Source organism: Rhinopithecus bieti, unplaced genomic scaffold (assembly GCF_001698545.2).
Source record: "Rhinopithecus bieti isolate Rb0 unplaced genomic scaffold, ASM169854v2 scaffold_1306, whole genome shotgun sequence".
NCBI classification, from domain to species: Eukaryota; Metazoa; Chordata; class Mammalia; order Primates; family Cercopithecidae; genus Rhinopithecus; species Rhinopithecus bieti.
Genome location: NW_016803658.1, coordinates 1,650,482 through 1,663,699, shown reverse-complemented (window position 1 = coordinate 1,663,699; position 13,218 = coordinate 1,650,482). Strand labels below are relative to the sequence as shown.

General features: G+C 42.4%; 1 protein-coding gene across 1 annotated transcript; it reads right to left on the bottom strand.

Annotated features, from left to right (window-relative positions):
• Positions 1–3,414: 3,414 nt before the first annotated feature.
• Positions 3,415–11,128, bottom strand: PNN (pinin, desmosome associated protein). The gene is made up of 9 exons (XM_017895523.1): positions 10,907–11,128; positions 10,160–10,231; positions 9,706–9,774; positions 8,827–8,899; positions 8,624–8,718; positions 8,395–8,470; positions 7,055–7,210; positions 6,839–6,977; positions 3,415–5,860 (listed from the first exon to the last, which is right to left on the bottom strand). The coding sequence occupies exons 1-9, from the start codon at positions 11,017–11,019 to the stop codon at positions 4,494–4,496; spliced, it is 2,160 nt and encodes a 719-aa protein (XP_017751012.1). The 5' UTR covers positions 11,020–11,128; the 3' UTR covers positions 3,415–4,493.
• Between the last annotated feature and the right edge of the window lie 2,090 nt (positions 11,129–13,218).

Below are 13,218 nucleotides of genomic sequence, written 5' to 3'. Positions count from 1 at the left end.
ATTCATAATACTGAAAACCTGTTTTGCACAGGTAGTATTTTAGGTTTGTGTAATACAATGCGGTGGGGGGGAGAAATTAAAAATCCCCGTTTTCATGGAGCTTGCATTCTATCAGGAAGCAGACAATAAGCAGAAGTACTACAAAATACAGTGCTAATTGTTACGGAAAAAAACACCAAAGATTTTGGGACAGTCATGGCAAGGAGTGGTAGCTGTTACAAATTTAAATAGGGTAGTCAATTGGCCATGGAAAGCAGAGTTGCAGGCATTTGAGTATCATATTTTTTTAGTATAATTATTTAAGTTCCTTTTTTGAAAAGATTGGTTGGACATGGTAGCTCACACCTGTAATCTTAGCACTTAGGGTGGCCAAAATGGGAAGATCGCTTGAGCTCGGGAGTTTGAAACCAGCCTGGGCAACAGGGCAAGACCCCCATCTCTATTTAAAAAAAAAAAAAAAAAAAAAAAAAATCACACTAGGTGAGACAATGAAAGGTGTAAGAAAAACATTCTCAGATGATACCTCTTGTTTATTTTTACCAAGTTGTAGTCTCTACCCCACTGGCTTACTAGAGCAGTGGTATCGAACCAAATACACAGCTATGTTTTCTGGGCTATGTGATTTAATGCCATTCATTTTAACCTCAGAAAGGAAAAATGAGTTGGGTTTGTCCAGTTGGATTTCAGAAGAGATTTTAAAGTTTGACTAGTCATAAAAAATTTTTTACACAATAGTAGCCATAAAAGAAATTCCTGAACCTGGGGGGCAGAGGTTGCAGTGAGCCGAGATCACGCCATTGCACTCCAGCCTGGGAAACAGCAAAACTCTTGTCACTCAGGCTGGAGTGCAGTGGCGCCATCTCAGCTCATTGCAAGCTCCACCTCCCTGGTTCATGCCATTCTCCTGCCTCAGCCTCTCAAGTAGCTGGGACTACACGTGCTTGCCACCAGGCCCAGCTAATTTTTTTTTTTTTGTATTTTTAGTTGAGACGGGGTTTCACTGTTAGCCAGGATGGTCTCAATCTCCTGACCTCGTGATCCACCCACCTCCGCCTCCCAAAGTGTTGGGATTACAGGCGTGAGCTACCGTGCCCAGCCTAGAAATTCTTATTTATGTACTTTAAACCCACATCTTAATGACTGACTCTAATAGCATTGGCCCATGTAATCACTACTCTTTTCCCTTCTGAATTTATGTCAATACATTATTGGTGTGGTGGATTTTGCTTTGCCCAAATTACCTGAGTAATCATGTAAATCGTTATCATTCTAGATAGTGTGTAGAAGGACCCTAGATTGGAAATACAACTCATTGAAGTTCAAACTGTCTTTATTTTGGTTGTTATCCAAACCTTGGTATCTTAAAAGATGTTTCCTTAAAAGACCCTTAGACGTCCCTGCTGATTTTTTTTTTTGAGACAGTCTGTCACCACTATGGAATGCAGTGGCGCCATCAAAGCTCACTATAACCTCTAACTCCTGGGTTCAAGCAATCCTCCCACCTCAGCCCCCCAAGTAGCTAGAACCACAGGCACACACCTGGCTAAATTTTTTTATTTTTTGTAGAGATAGGGTCTTGCTGATGCCCAGGCCAGTGCTGAACTCCTGGCTTCAAGCCATCCATCCTCTAGCCTCAGCCTCCCAAATTGCTGGGATTACAGGTGTGAGCCATAGCACCCAGCCTCTTTCCTAATACAGCTCTAAACTGATTTCAGTCCTAACTCGCCATCTCTATCCCCTTTCAGCTCCTAAGTTTTCCATAAACACTATTTGGGTTTTTTTTGTTATTTTTTAGACAGGGTCTCACTCACCCAGGATGGAGTGCAGTAGTGTGATCATAGCTACTGCACCTCAACCTCCTGGGCTCAAGCAATCCTCCTGCCTCAGCCTCCAGAGTAGCTGGGACTCAGGCTCATGCCACCACACTCAGCTAGTTTTTCTTTTTGTAGACAGGTTTTTGCCATGTTGCCCAGGCTGGTCTTCAGCTCCTGGGCTCAAGCAACATTCCCACCTCAGCCTCCCAAAGTGTTGGGAATTACAGGCCACTGCACTCAACCATAAACACTAGTTTATAATCTCCAGTCGGAAGACTACTGAATGTCTTTTCCCCCTGGGCAACTGTCATTACTTTTATATTCTAACTTATTCCTTGTGTCTTTTCAAGTGAACAATTCCATGGTTCTCTAAACATCAAGTTCCATAAAATTTTAGTTCAAGGATAAAGCATTGATTGGAACCAAAAAAATATAAAATCTTGTATTTTAAAACTTAAAACCTTCCAACCTAAAAATGCACACCACTTGAAAATGTTAGTACAATCTGTTATTAAAATTCCTGTGCTCACTTCAGCAGCAGATACTAAAATTGGAACACAGCCCAAAAGTGGTGGCTCATGCCGGTAATTCCAGCACTTTCAGAGGCCAAGGCAGGAGTATCGTTTGAGCCCAAGAGTTCGAGACCAGCCTGGGCAACATAGTGAGATCCTGTCTCTACAAAAAATAAAAAATTAACTGGGCATGGTGGTGCACACTTGTAGTCCCAGGTACTTGGTAGGCTGAGGTGGGAGGATCCCTTGAGCCCAGGAGGTCAAAGCTGCAGTCAGATGGTTTGTGCCACTGCACTTCCAGCCTGGGTGACAAGAGTAAGACCCTGTCTCTGAGAAAAAAAAAAAAGAAACAGATTAAAATGGCCCCTGCACAAGGATGACATGCAAATCCATCAAGCATTCCATATAAAAATTCCTTTCATATACTATGATCGGTAGCACTTAGCTGAAATTATTGAAAATTACTCCTTTCCCCTCAAGCATTCATTATACCCTCATTACTACCCCTCCAATAGTAGAGCTTCAAGCCAATACTAGTCTTTTCTATAAGCAACATGAACATGAATACTATTCAGATTTTCCAGGTACAAATGAGTGGACAAAACTTAATTTGTACAAAGGATTTTAGTGCACACAAACAGTCATCAAATAAGGTGCTTTTTAACCAGGTTAAATTTTATGATCATCCCTTTAATTCACTATTTACCAACCTCTTTCCTGCCAGGGCACACAGGAAATGCAACATTTTGCTGGATAAGCCACAGATGAAGATACTAATGGTGAAACTGGCTCACGGATACAGATTGCTCTGCAAAGCTCTATGCATTTACTGTTTTAATAATTACTCCAATAAAAGGATTTTTAAAAGATCTTTTAACACATCCACTTACACAAGTGAGTTATATACACACAAAAACTAACTGGAAATACTTCTTCACATTTTCACTGTAACCATTTACTTGTCAAGGGAAGGCATAATGAATATTCAAAGTCAAGGCTAAAGCTACAATGTTAAACTCAAAAAAGGTCATTTGCAATTTAAGTGCTCTCTTGTATAAAGCATCAGAAAGTTAATACAAGTACTAGTCTTAAGCAGTCACGCAAGTCTAAGCCACATTTATTTGCACATGTATAGTAATGGGCAACAGATACTCCAAGTTCATACAAATTTGTAAAACAACAAAGTTAATAATAACTTGGTACACTTGTGTGTTATCTTGCTTACATATTAAAACCTAGATGAACTTCCTTCATTTTGTGGACTTCCATACAATACTTCCTTAAACAAAATTCTTGAAAACATATCGGCATGTTTCAGTTAGAGCCAACACAAAAGTTAAGACAAGACACAAACTCAAAAACCAAGTTTGAGAGATACTTTTCTACCTCCCTCCCCTAGAAAGAAGTGGATTTTCTTTAACAGATGTATACCACACAAGTAACCATGAAGACAAAAGAATGACGCTCCCATCATCAGGAAGAAAATGCCAACCAGATCATACTGTTTCAAGTTATCTACCAAACATATGGTTAAAATGAGAAACGGGAAAACGCTTAGATTAAAATAACAAGGGAGATTAGAAAATAGCAAACGATTTTAAAGAGAATTGTTCCCCCTCAAAGCTGCAAAGCTCTGACTCTGACAACTCAAAATTGTCCAAGGCAAATAAAAACGAGGAAACCTTCAAAACATTCTAATCACGTGCAGTATCTAGTGTTAAAAGCTGAAAATGATAAAGAGGATATTTATTATACAAGTGTCAACGAGGACATCCCAAAAATAATGAAATAAGCACACATTTATTTCTACAAAAGCAATGTATGATACAGAATTAGAAGGGAACAGACTTAAAGATTTGCCTATTAAAATATACAGATTCTTACTGAAGAGTATAGGATATTTAAAAAAGATGACAAGGGATGTTAATCTTTTTTTATTATTATCATTTTACATATTTTGGAACCTCACATAATTTTGATAAATAACTCTTACAAAATTATGCAAAAGTACAAGAATGTCTGGTAAACAAACAGTCTGTATTTTCCAAAAAGATTTTTTACAACATGCAATTCTTAAGGCAGCATCCTCCTTACAAGGACAGGTAATCCTTTTATATCAAGAAATCTTCTGCTGCAAAGAATGGCTAAGAAAGCCTGGCTTCTTCCATTAACGCCTTTTGTCTTTCCTGTCTGATTTTCGGTCTCTTTCACTTCTTGAAGATCTTTTGCCTGATCGACTACTCTCTGATATAGACCTCTTTCTGTCGGACCGGGAATTCTTATCCTTTGATCCTTTTGTATCTCTACTACTACCACCTTTTGAAGATTTGTGACTTCTTTCTAGTCCTGAAGTATCCCTTCTCTTCCGATCCACGCTCCTTCTGTGCTTTCTATCTCTATTATGTCCCCGGCCCCTACTCCGACTTCTACTCTCACTACTACTACTAGTGCTGCTGCTACTATCTCTGCTGCTGCTGCCACTTGTACTGGAGCTGCTACTGGAACTACTACGACTGCTACTACTTCCACTGCTAGAACTACTTCCACTGCTGCTACTGGTTGAACTGCTACTAGAACTACTACTGCTACTGCTTCGACTTCTACTCTTGCTTGTTTTATTTCTAGCTCGACCTCTACTTCTGCTCCTAGTTTTGGTTTTGCTCTTGCTCTCTGGATGTACTGTCAAGACTGGCTCTACTGGTACCTCAGTGAGTTTTACAGACTCTACAGGAAACTCCTTCCTCTCAGGTAGTAAATGCCCTTGCTCCTGAGTAACTTGGGGTGTTGGCTGTAAAACAGCTAATGACAAATTCTCAGGCTGAGAGGGAGGCTGGGACTGGAGTACTGGTTGGGACTGAGATTGAAGCTGAGGCTGGGGCTGGGGCTGGGGCTGAGGCTGAGTCTGAGCCACAGGCTCAGGTTGGGGCTCAGATTCTTTTTCTTCTTTTTCCTCAGACTCCTTTTCCATGTCTAAAGCACTGACATTCTCTTTCCCAGGAGAAAGGGATTTACATTCTTTATCTGGCTCAATTTCAAATTCCATTTCTGGTTCCAATTCTTTGCTAGCTTCATTTTCTGAAGGCTCTACACTTTCAACTCGATTAGTTTCCATTACCTCCTGGTCAGCAATCACATGTTTGACATTTTCAACCATCTCTAGCACATCCATAACTTCTTCAGGCTGACTATCCTGCTGCTTCTCACTTTCCCTTACCTCAGTTTCCTCCTCCATCTTAACCTCCATTTCCTGTTTTTGTTCTTCCTCCTCCTGTTCTTTCTCTGCATCACTATGAACAATCGCTATTTCCTTTTCCTCTTCCTCTCCTGCTTCCTCTATTTCTACATCATTGTGCTGATTACCTGTCTCCTCCAACTCTTCCTCTCGCTGAGCCACCTTACCCTCTTCTTGTTCCGCCTTCTGTTCTTCATTACGCACCACCTGATGCTCTTTTTCCTTCATTGATTGTCTTCTAGGCCTAGCCTCCATTTTATTTATTTGTTCTGCAAATTCGATGCGTCTACCTTCAAATAAAGCTAAAGAATAAAAATTTACATGTGTAAAATTTACCGATTAAGAAAATTCAAAGCCACAATTTTACAACTGGTCACAAATTGTCATTAAGCTTCATCTGGATTTGTTTTTGTAAAGTTATGACAAAATACTACCATGGCAATTAAGTAATTACAAACTGACATAAAATTATAAAAGCAAAGATCCATGGGAAATCTATATACTAGAAATTAGTGGCAGACAGAACTAGACATTTTCTAACTGATGAAGAAAACAGATTAATCTTTATGTATTAATTTTTCTGATCCCAAAGAGACAAATCATCATCTTAGCAGTGTCTATCCTTCCATGTGTGTTCCATCTAGAATCTGTTGGTTTTCACATTTGTCTTATTAGCATTTTATCAGAGTAAGAGTAGCATGCAAAAAAAAAATTATACACAAATGCTTAAGGAATACAGATGCATAAGCACTGTCTATAACTTTCACATTAAACTCCATGATACAAATATTCCTATACTACAAACTCACCAGCATCTCAGAATGTATCTTTTTTTTTTTGAGACGGAGTCTAGATCTGTTGCCCAGGCTGGAGGTTCAGTGGAGCGATCTTGGCTCACTGCAACTTCTGCCTCCCAGGTTCAAGTGATTCTCCTGCCTCAGCCTGCCAAGTAGCTGGAATTACAGGCTTCCACCACCATGCCCAGCTATTTTTTTTTTGTATTTTTAGTAGAGACTAGAGACGGGGTTTCACTGTGTTAACCAGGATGGTCTCGATCTCCTGACCTCGTGATTGGCCTGCTTCGGCCTCCCAAAGTGCTGGGATTACAGGCGTGAACCACAGAGCCCGGCCTAGAATATCTTATATCTTATTTTTTTTAAAAAAACCAAACACAGCAAACCAATCACTGAATCATAATTATTTTAGAAAACAAACTTGTGCGTATGAACATACTACCTTAGCCGCTATGAACAATTCAATGGACCTCTTCACACACTTACCATTCATTTTTCTCTGTGACTCTTCTATTAATTTTTGGGTAGCAGGACACATTCTTCCAGGAATATAAAACAAATGGGGCTTTGTCTTAGTTCTTATATATTTAATTATTTTGGCATTATGTTCATTCCATTCTTCTTGCTAAAGAAAAGGTAAAAGGTCAGTGCTTTTGTAAATATAAAGGATTACCAATCTTAGAATTCCAAATTACCACTCACCAGCTGCGCAAGCTCAACTTTCTGTTCCAAAAGCCGCAGTTCTGTCTGTTTAGCACGCCTCTCTTCAAACAGTTCTCTCCTTTCATTTTCAACCTGCTTTCTTTCTTCTTCTGCCTGGACTTCAAGTTTTTGTTCAATTTCCTGGCGCCGCTTTTGCTAAAAGTTAAGTAGCCTGCTTTAATACTTATGTGTTGAAATAGTTACAAGAAATACACACAAGGTATATATGATTTCAGTTCAATCATAATAAAAAGTTATTACACATACTAATTATGTGAAACATTAGAGGTAGGTAAATCATCTGAAGTCAGGAGTTTGAGACCAGCCTGACCAACACGGTGAAACACCACCTCTACTAAAAACACAAAAATATTAGCAGGGCATGGTCGTGCCCACCTATAATCCCAGCTACTTGGGAGGCTGAAGCAGGAGAATCACTTGAACCCCGGAAGCAGAGGCTGCAGTGAGCTGAGATCACGCTACTGCACTCCAGCCTGGGCAAGAAGAGCCAAACTCTGACTCAATTTTTTTTTTTTTTTTTTTTTACTATGTAAAGGTATCTGCAGGCCAGGCATGGTGGCTCACACCTGTCATCCCAGCACTCTGGGAGGCTGAGGTGAATGGATTGCTTTGAGCTCAGCCCAGCCTGGGCAACTTGATGAAACCCCATCTCTACCACAAAAAAAAAAAAAAAAAAAAAGTATCTGCATATGTGTCACATTTTTTCTTTTTTTGAGATGGAGTTTTGCGCCTGTTGCCCAGGCTGGAGTGCAATGACGCGATCTTGGCTCACTGCAACCTGCGCCTCCCGGGTTCAAGCGATTCTCCTGCTTCAGCCTCCCCAGTAGCTGGGATTACAGGCATGTGCCACCACACTTGGCTAATTTTGTATTTTTAGTAGAGATGGGGTTTCCTCATGTTGGTCAGGTTGGTCTCAAACTCCCAACCTCAGGTGATCTGCCTACCTCGGCCTCCCAAAGTGCTGGGATTACAGGCGTGAGCCACTGCACCCGGCCGCTTCACATTTTCAATTCAGGATACCAACTAATTAGAACTTAGCACTTGGTACTGACTGCAATTTGTCTTTAATGAAATGGAGACTGAGGCTTTTTTTTCCAGATCCCTAAATTTCAAGGCTATTAGCTATGATATCAACAACTGTTATATTGCAACACAATGTTTAAGTAAGGCTGCTCTATAAAAAGTTAAACCAAGTTTTTATTTGGCTTTATTTTAGATTTACAATTAAGTCTTAAAAGAGCTATAAGGATTAAAAAAAAAATTAATCCACTACTTTGATAACTTAAATACATGATGCAAAACAAAACTTGGATAAATACCCTTTCAGTAGCAACAGTGGATTCTTGTTTAAATTTTTGAAGGGTACCCATCAACAAGCCAAATATTCGCCGGTTCCTAAAGAACAGAATAAGAAAATTTACTGTCAACAGGATCCATTTCATTTAAACCCATCATTTTCTAAGAAACACTACAGGACACTTGAACAATCCCTTAATTTTTCTTATAACTGCATTCTTTCACAAGAGTTTTTTTCCCCCAGGGAAATACCTTTGCTTTCCCTTTTCATCCATATTTTGATCCTGGATAAGGTCTCTACGTGTGCGCTCTTTGGAGGTAGCTACAACTGAAGACTGCAATGCTGGCTGCAGAAAAAAGAAAATCTCAGTAATTAACTAGCATATGAGTGGTGTGCTTTCAAATGTAGTAAAGTGAAGGTACTACATTTGTTTAAATTCCTTCAATCTCAATACCTTTTTAACATCATCATCCTCTGGGTCGCTTTCCTGGCGTGATTCTCTTCTGGTCCGACGCTCCCCGCCCAGCCTGTCATAGACAAAATTACTTTTTTTGAGACGGTGTTTCACTATACCATCCAGGCTGAAGTGCAGTGGTGCCACCACAGTTCACTGCAGCCTCGACCTCCCGGGCTCAAATGATCCTCTTGCCTCATCCTCCCAAGCTGGGACTACAGGTGTGAGCCAGCATGCCTGGGTAACTTTTTTGTACTTTTTGTAGGGATGGGATTTCACCATGTACCTAGGCTGGTCTGGAACTCCTGGGCTCAAGTGATCTGCTGGCCTTGGCTTCCCACAGTGCTGGGATTACAGGGATGAGCCACTGTGCCCGGCCAGAAATTAATTTAAATGACCACTAAGGTATTTATGTAACTGCACACCAAAGGCAAATGCCCTCTCTTTCGAGGACTCATTTCCAGAAGCTTTGTTCTATCAAGTCTCCATCCCATTTTATTCTTTCCTCCAGCAGAGAAGAAATACATGTGTGAAATAACGCCCAAACAACTTTGCTCTCCTGTATTTTCTAAGTTTTCAAACCGGTTAAGTTTTTTCAAGTACAAGTCAGAAAAAAATGGTAACTAATTGACAATTTTTCCAAGTTTACTCTTCACATGACCTTTATTTTGATAAACTGTGGGTTATCATGAGTGCAGAACTGTGTTTTGAGAGAATTGACTCGGTTCAATCAAATACCAAGAAAACTTGGTGGGGGGGGGAAGTGGCACACGACTCAATTTTTATATTGCTCAAACAGCATTATTATTAATACATATTTATATTTGTGTGGTACATCAGAAATTAAAGAAGACTTCAGGAATCTTTTTATAGACCTACCTACTGACTGCCCCTTCAAGGTCTCTCTGTTTGGCTGGGGGTCCTCCTCCACTATCTGAGAATCCACGCCTGAAATTTAAAATGTTCAACATAAAGCACTTGAAATACAAGATAAACGGTATTTCCATCTGACAAGATAATATGGTTGAAATTTTAAAAACCTTTCCAACGAAAGTAGCCTTAAATGGACATTCATTCCCAAAATGCTTTTAGTGTTACTTTAAACTATAAGAATTAAGTTCACTCAAAATTGGTACACTTAATATATTCTTCGACCTCCAGTTTTTCAGGATAACTGTATTTATACGGAAACCTAGTCTATCATAAGCATTAAACAAAACAAAGACGACAAACACTGGGTTATTGATTTTATCACAGGTTTTGTGCAAGCCAATATATTTATAAGTAAAGTACCAGTAGTTTCAGCATGAGTAAAGTCCAAAGGAAATCTTACCTCAGTAATAAACTACCACGTCCTCTACCTCCACCAGGACCAGAAAGGGCCAGCAATCTGGCTTGGATGGGCCTGTAAGAGATTTACAAATCAGTGCAAGATCATATGCAGACACACATAGTTGCACCAATTACTTTCAGAGATATGGATCACAAGGAGAAAATCGCAAAAGTTCCAAAAAGATAGTTTCAAATAAACCCAAGTGTCTGAAACAGGACAGGAAGTACTATTTCATTTCACTTCCTCGTTTCTCCAGGGCCTATATCACAGAAATTATAATCATCGCGATGCCCCCACACATTGAAAAGCCTGAATCAGGTCCCCATTCCGCCATCCCCGAGGAAGCCGCACGTGGGCAAGAGGCTGGGGTGAAGCGGCTGGTCGCGTCCCGGCAGGGTCTCGGGACCGGCCCTGGGCCGGGTGCCCGCCGGAGCGGGAAGGGGCTTTGTGCTGCAGTTCCGGGCCTGCAGGCCCGAGGGCGGGAATCAGCAGTCCGGGTCTTCTCACAGGCCTGAGAAACCATGCCGGCGTACCCAGGACTCGCTCTCCTTTCTCAGGGACCTGAGACCAGCGCTCTACGGTGGGGGCCTGGGCCTCTCCACCTCGGCGAGAACACGGTTTTACCCGCCGCCCCGCGAACAGGCCTCGAGGTTCCAGCCTTCTGAAGGCTGGCCGCCCTCCCCGCCTCCAATTCACCCCGACCAGAGGGCTGCCTCTCCGAGCTCCGAGTTCCCGTTAAGCCCTTACCTCACGTCATTCGGATCCCGCCCGGTGAGCTTGCGAATATTCTCATCCACGTTCTTAAGGCTCTCTTTGGCCTTTTCTAGCTGTTCCTGCAAAGTTCTCACTGCGACCGCCATCTTCTCCCTGCAGCAGGCTTGAGACTGCTTTACAGGCCGCGCTGGGCTGTGCCGCGCCGCGGAGACGCGAAAGGACTGACAGCCGGGCTCAGCCAATGACGGTGAGCGTTGTTTTCCGGCCTCAACCACTCAGCGACCGGAAGGGGGAAGAACCTGCAGCCTTTGTGACTCTGGGCCAATGAAAAGTCAGCCAGGCAGTCACCTCCCTCCCCAATTAGCTGCGGGTGCCTGGATCCTGCTAGCGCAGAGCCGGGGCGGGTTTCACAGTCCCTGAGTTCTCAGAGACTTGGCCGGCCAGCCTGCAGTTCTGGCAAGGAGAGCGCGGAGTTTTCCAGGCATTTTAACCTATGATGTAATGTGCCTTACACAGTTTTAACCTGATCACATCAGCGTGGGACTTAGCCAAGCCTCCTTTTCTTCCTTACCCTCACCTTGGTTAATGATTTAATTAGGAAAGGGCGCGGCTATTCCGTTGGTGCGCATGCTCAGAGAGGGGGTGGGCGCGTGCTTTCCTCTATTAGGTTTTTTTTTTTCATACGGAGTCTCGCTCTGTTGCCCAGGCTGGAGTGCAGTGACACCATCTCGGCTCACTGCAACCTCCGCCTCCCGGGTTCAAGCGATTCTCCAGCCTCAGTCTGCCGAGTACCTGGGACTACAGACGCTTGCCAACACGCCTGGCTAATTTTTGTATTATTGGAGACCGGATTCCACCATGTTGGGCAGGCTGGTCTCCAACTCCTGACCTCAGGTGATCCGCCCGCCTTTACCTCCCAGAGTGCTGGGATTACAGGCTTGACCCACCGCCCCCACCGTGATTAGGCTAAAGTGAGCAGAAGGAAGACAAAAATAAAAACTAAGAAAAGTCATTAATCATAATGGCTAACATTGGTTAGGGGTTGATCTTGTTCCCGACCCTCTGTGAAACCCTCTACATGCCTTATTCCTCACAAACTAAAAGTGTGGATAAAATGCCTATTATTACTGATAAGGAAATTGAGACTGGAGATAATGTAACTGTCCCTTGGTTGCGCCAGTTGAGAATCAGTCCCTGATTAGACCCTGAGCATCTATACTAGAGAAAAGAAAGCAATGGCGAGACAGACAGGCAGTCATGGTTGAGTTAGCCTCTTCACCTGGCCTAGAGCTGGTTAAGACCAGGCCTAAGGGAGCGGCCCTATTAGTGGTGTCTCTGTGTGTTGTTCTGCTTCTGCTTCTGCCCTACCTGCACTGCCAATGTGGGAACTAGTTTTGTTCTATAAATATACAAATGGAAGCTCAGAAAACATTTTTTCACAGGCCAGGCACAGTGACTCACGTCTGTAATCCCACCATTTTGGGAGGCTGAGGCAGGTGAGTAACTTGAGGCCAGGAGTTGGAGACCAGCCTGACCAACATGGTGAAACTCCGCCTTTACTAAAAATACAAAAATTAGCCGGGAGTGGTGGTGCACGCCTGTAATCCCAGCTACTCGGGAGGCTGAGTCAGGAGGATGGCTTGAGCCCCGGATGAGGAGGTTGCAGTGAGCCGAGATTGCACCACTGCACTCCAGCCTGTGGGACAGAGTGAGACTCTGTCCCAAACAAACAAAAAAACCAAAACACTTTCCCACAGAAACAATGCTATAAATAATCTCAGCCAGGCATCTGTCTTCCTTGTACAAAGCATTAGTGGGTCCGGTGTATTAATTAACTCAAGCTACCACTTTAATCCAGCCATCTTTTAGAGCTTCCATTGTGTATCAGCAGTAAGCTAGGGTTTGAAAATAAAGCCTAGAACAAGATAGTTGTGATTCCTGCTTCTGTGGATTTTGTAGGCTTCCAAAGGAGCAATGATCATTAGTTTAACAAATACTTACTGAGTGCCCACTATGTGCCAGGTACTATTCTAGGCACTTGGGTATACCAGTGTACAATAAAGATCTCTGAGCAGGTCTAGTGGATTGTGCCTGTAATCCCAGATACTTGGGAGACTGAGGTGGGAGGATCGCTATAGCCCAGGAGTTAAGACCAGACTGGGCAATATAGCAAAAATCCTGTCTCTTAAAATAAAATTTATTTATTTATTTATTATTTATTTATTTATTTATTTATTTGAGACGGAGTCTCGCTCTGTCGCCCAGGCTGGAGTGCAGTGGCCAGATCTCAGCTCACTGCAAGCTCCGCCTCCCAGGTTTAGGCCATTCTCCTGCCTCAGCCTCCC

Coding starts and splice junctions, on each gene's coding strand:
- PNN (XM_017895523.1), bottom strand. CDS start 11,019: ATGGCGGTCGCAGTGAGAACTTTGCAGGAACAGCTAGAAAAGGCCAAA. Junction 9,775..10,159: donor CGTGGTAGTTTATTACTGAG/GTAAGATTTCCT, acceptor TTTAAATTTCAG/GCGTGGATTCTCAGATAGTG. Junction 8,900..9,705: donor CTTGAAGGGGCAGTCAGTAG/GTAGGTCTATAA, acceptor TGTCTATGACAG/GCTGGGCGGGGAGCGTCGGA.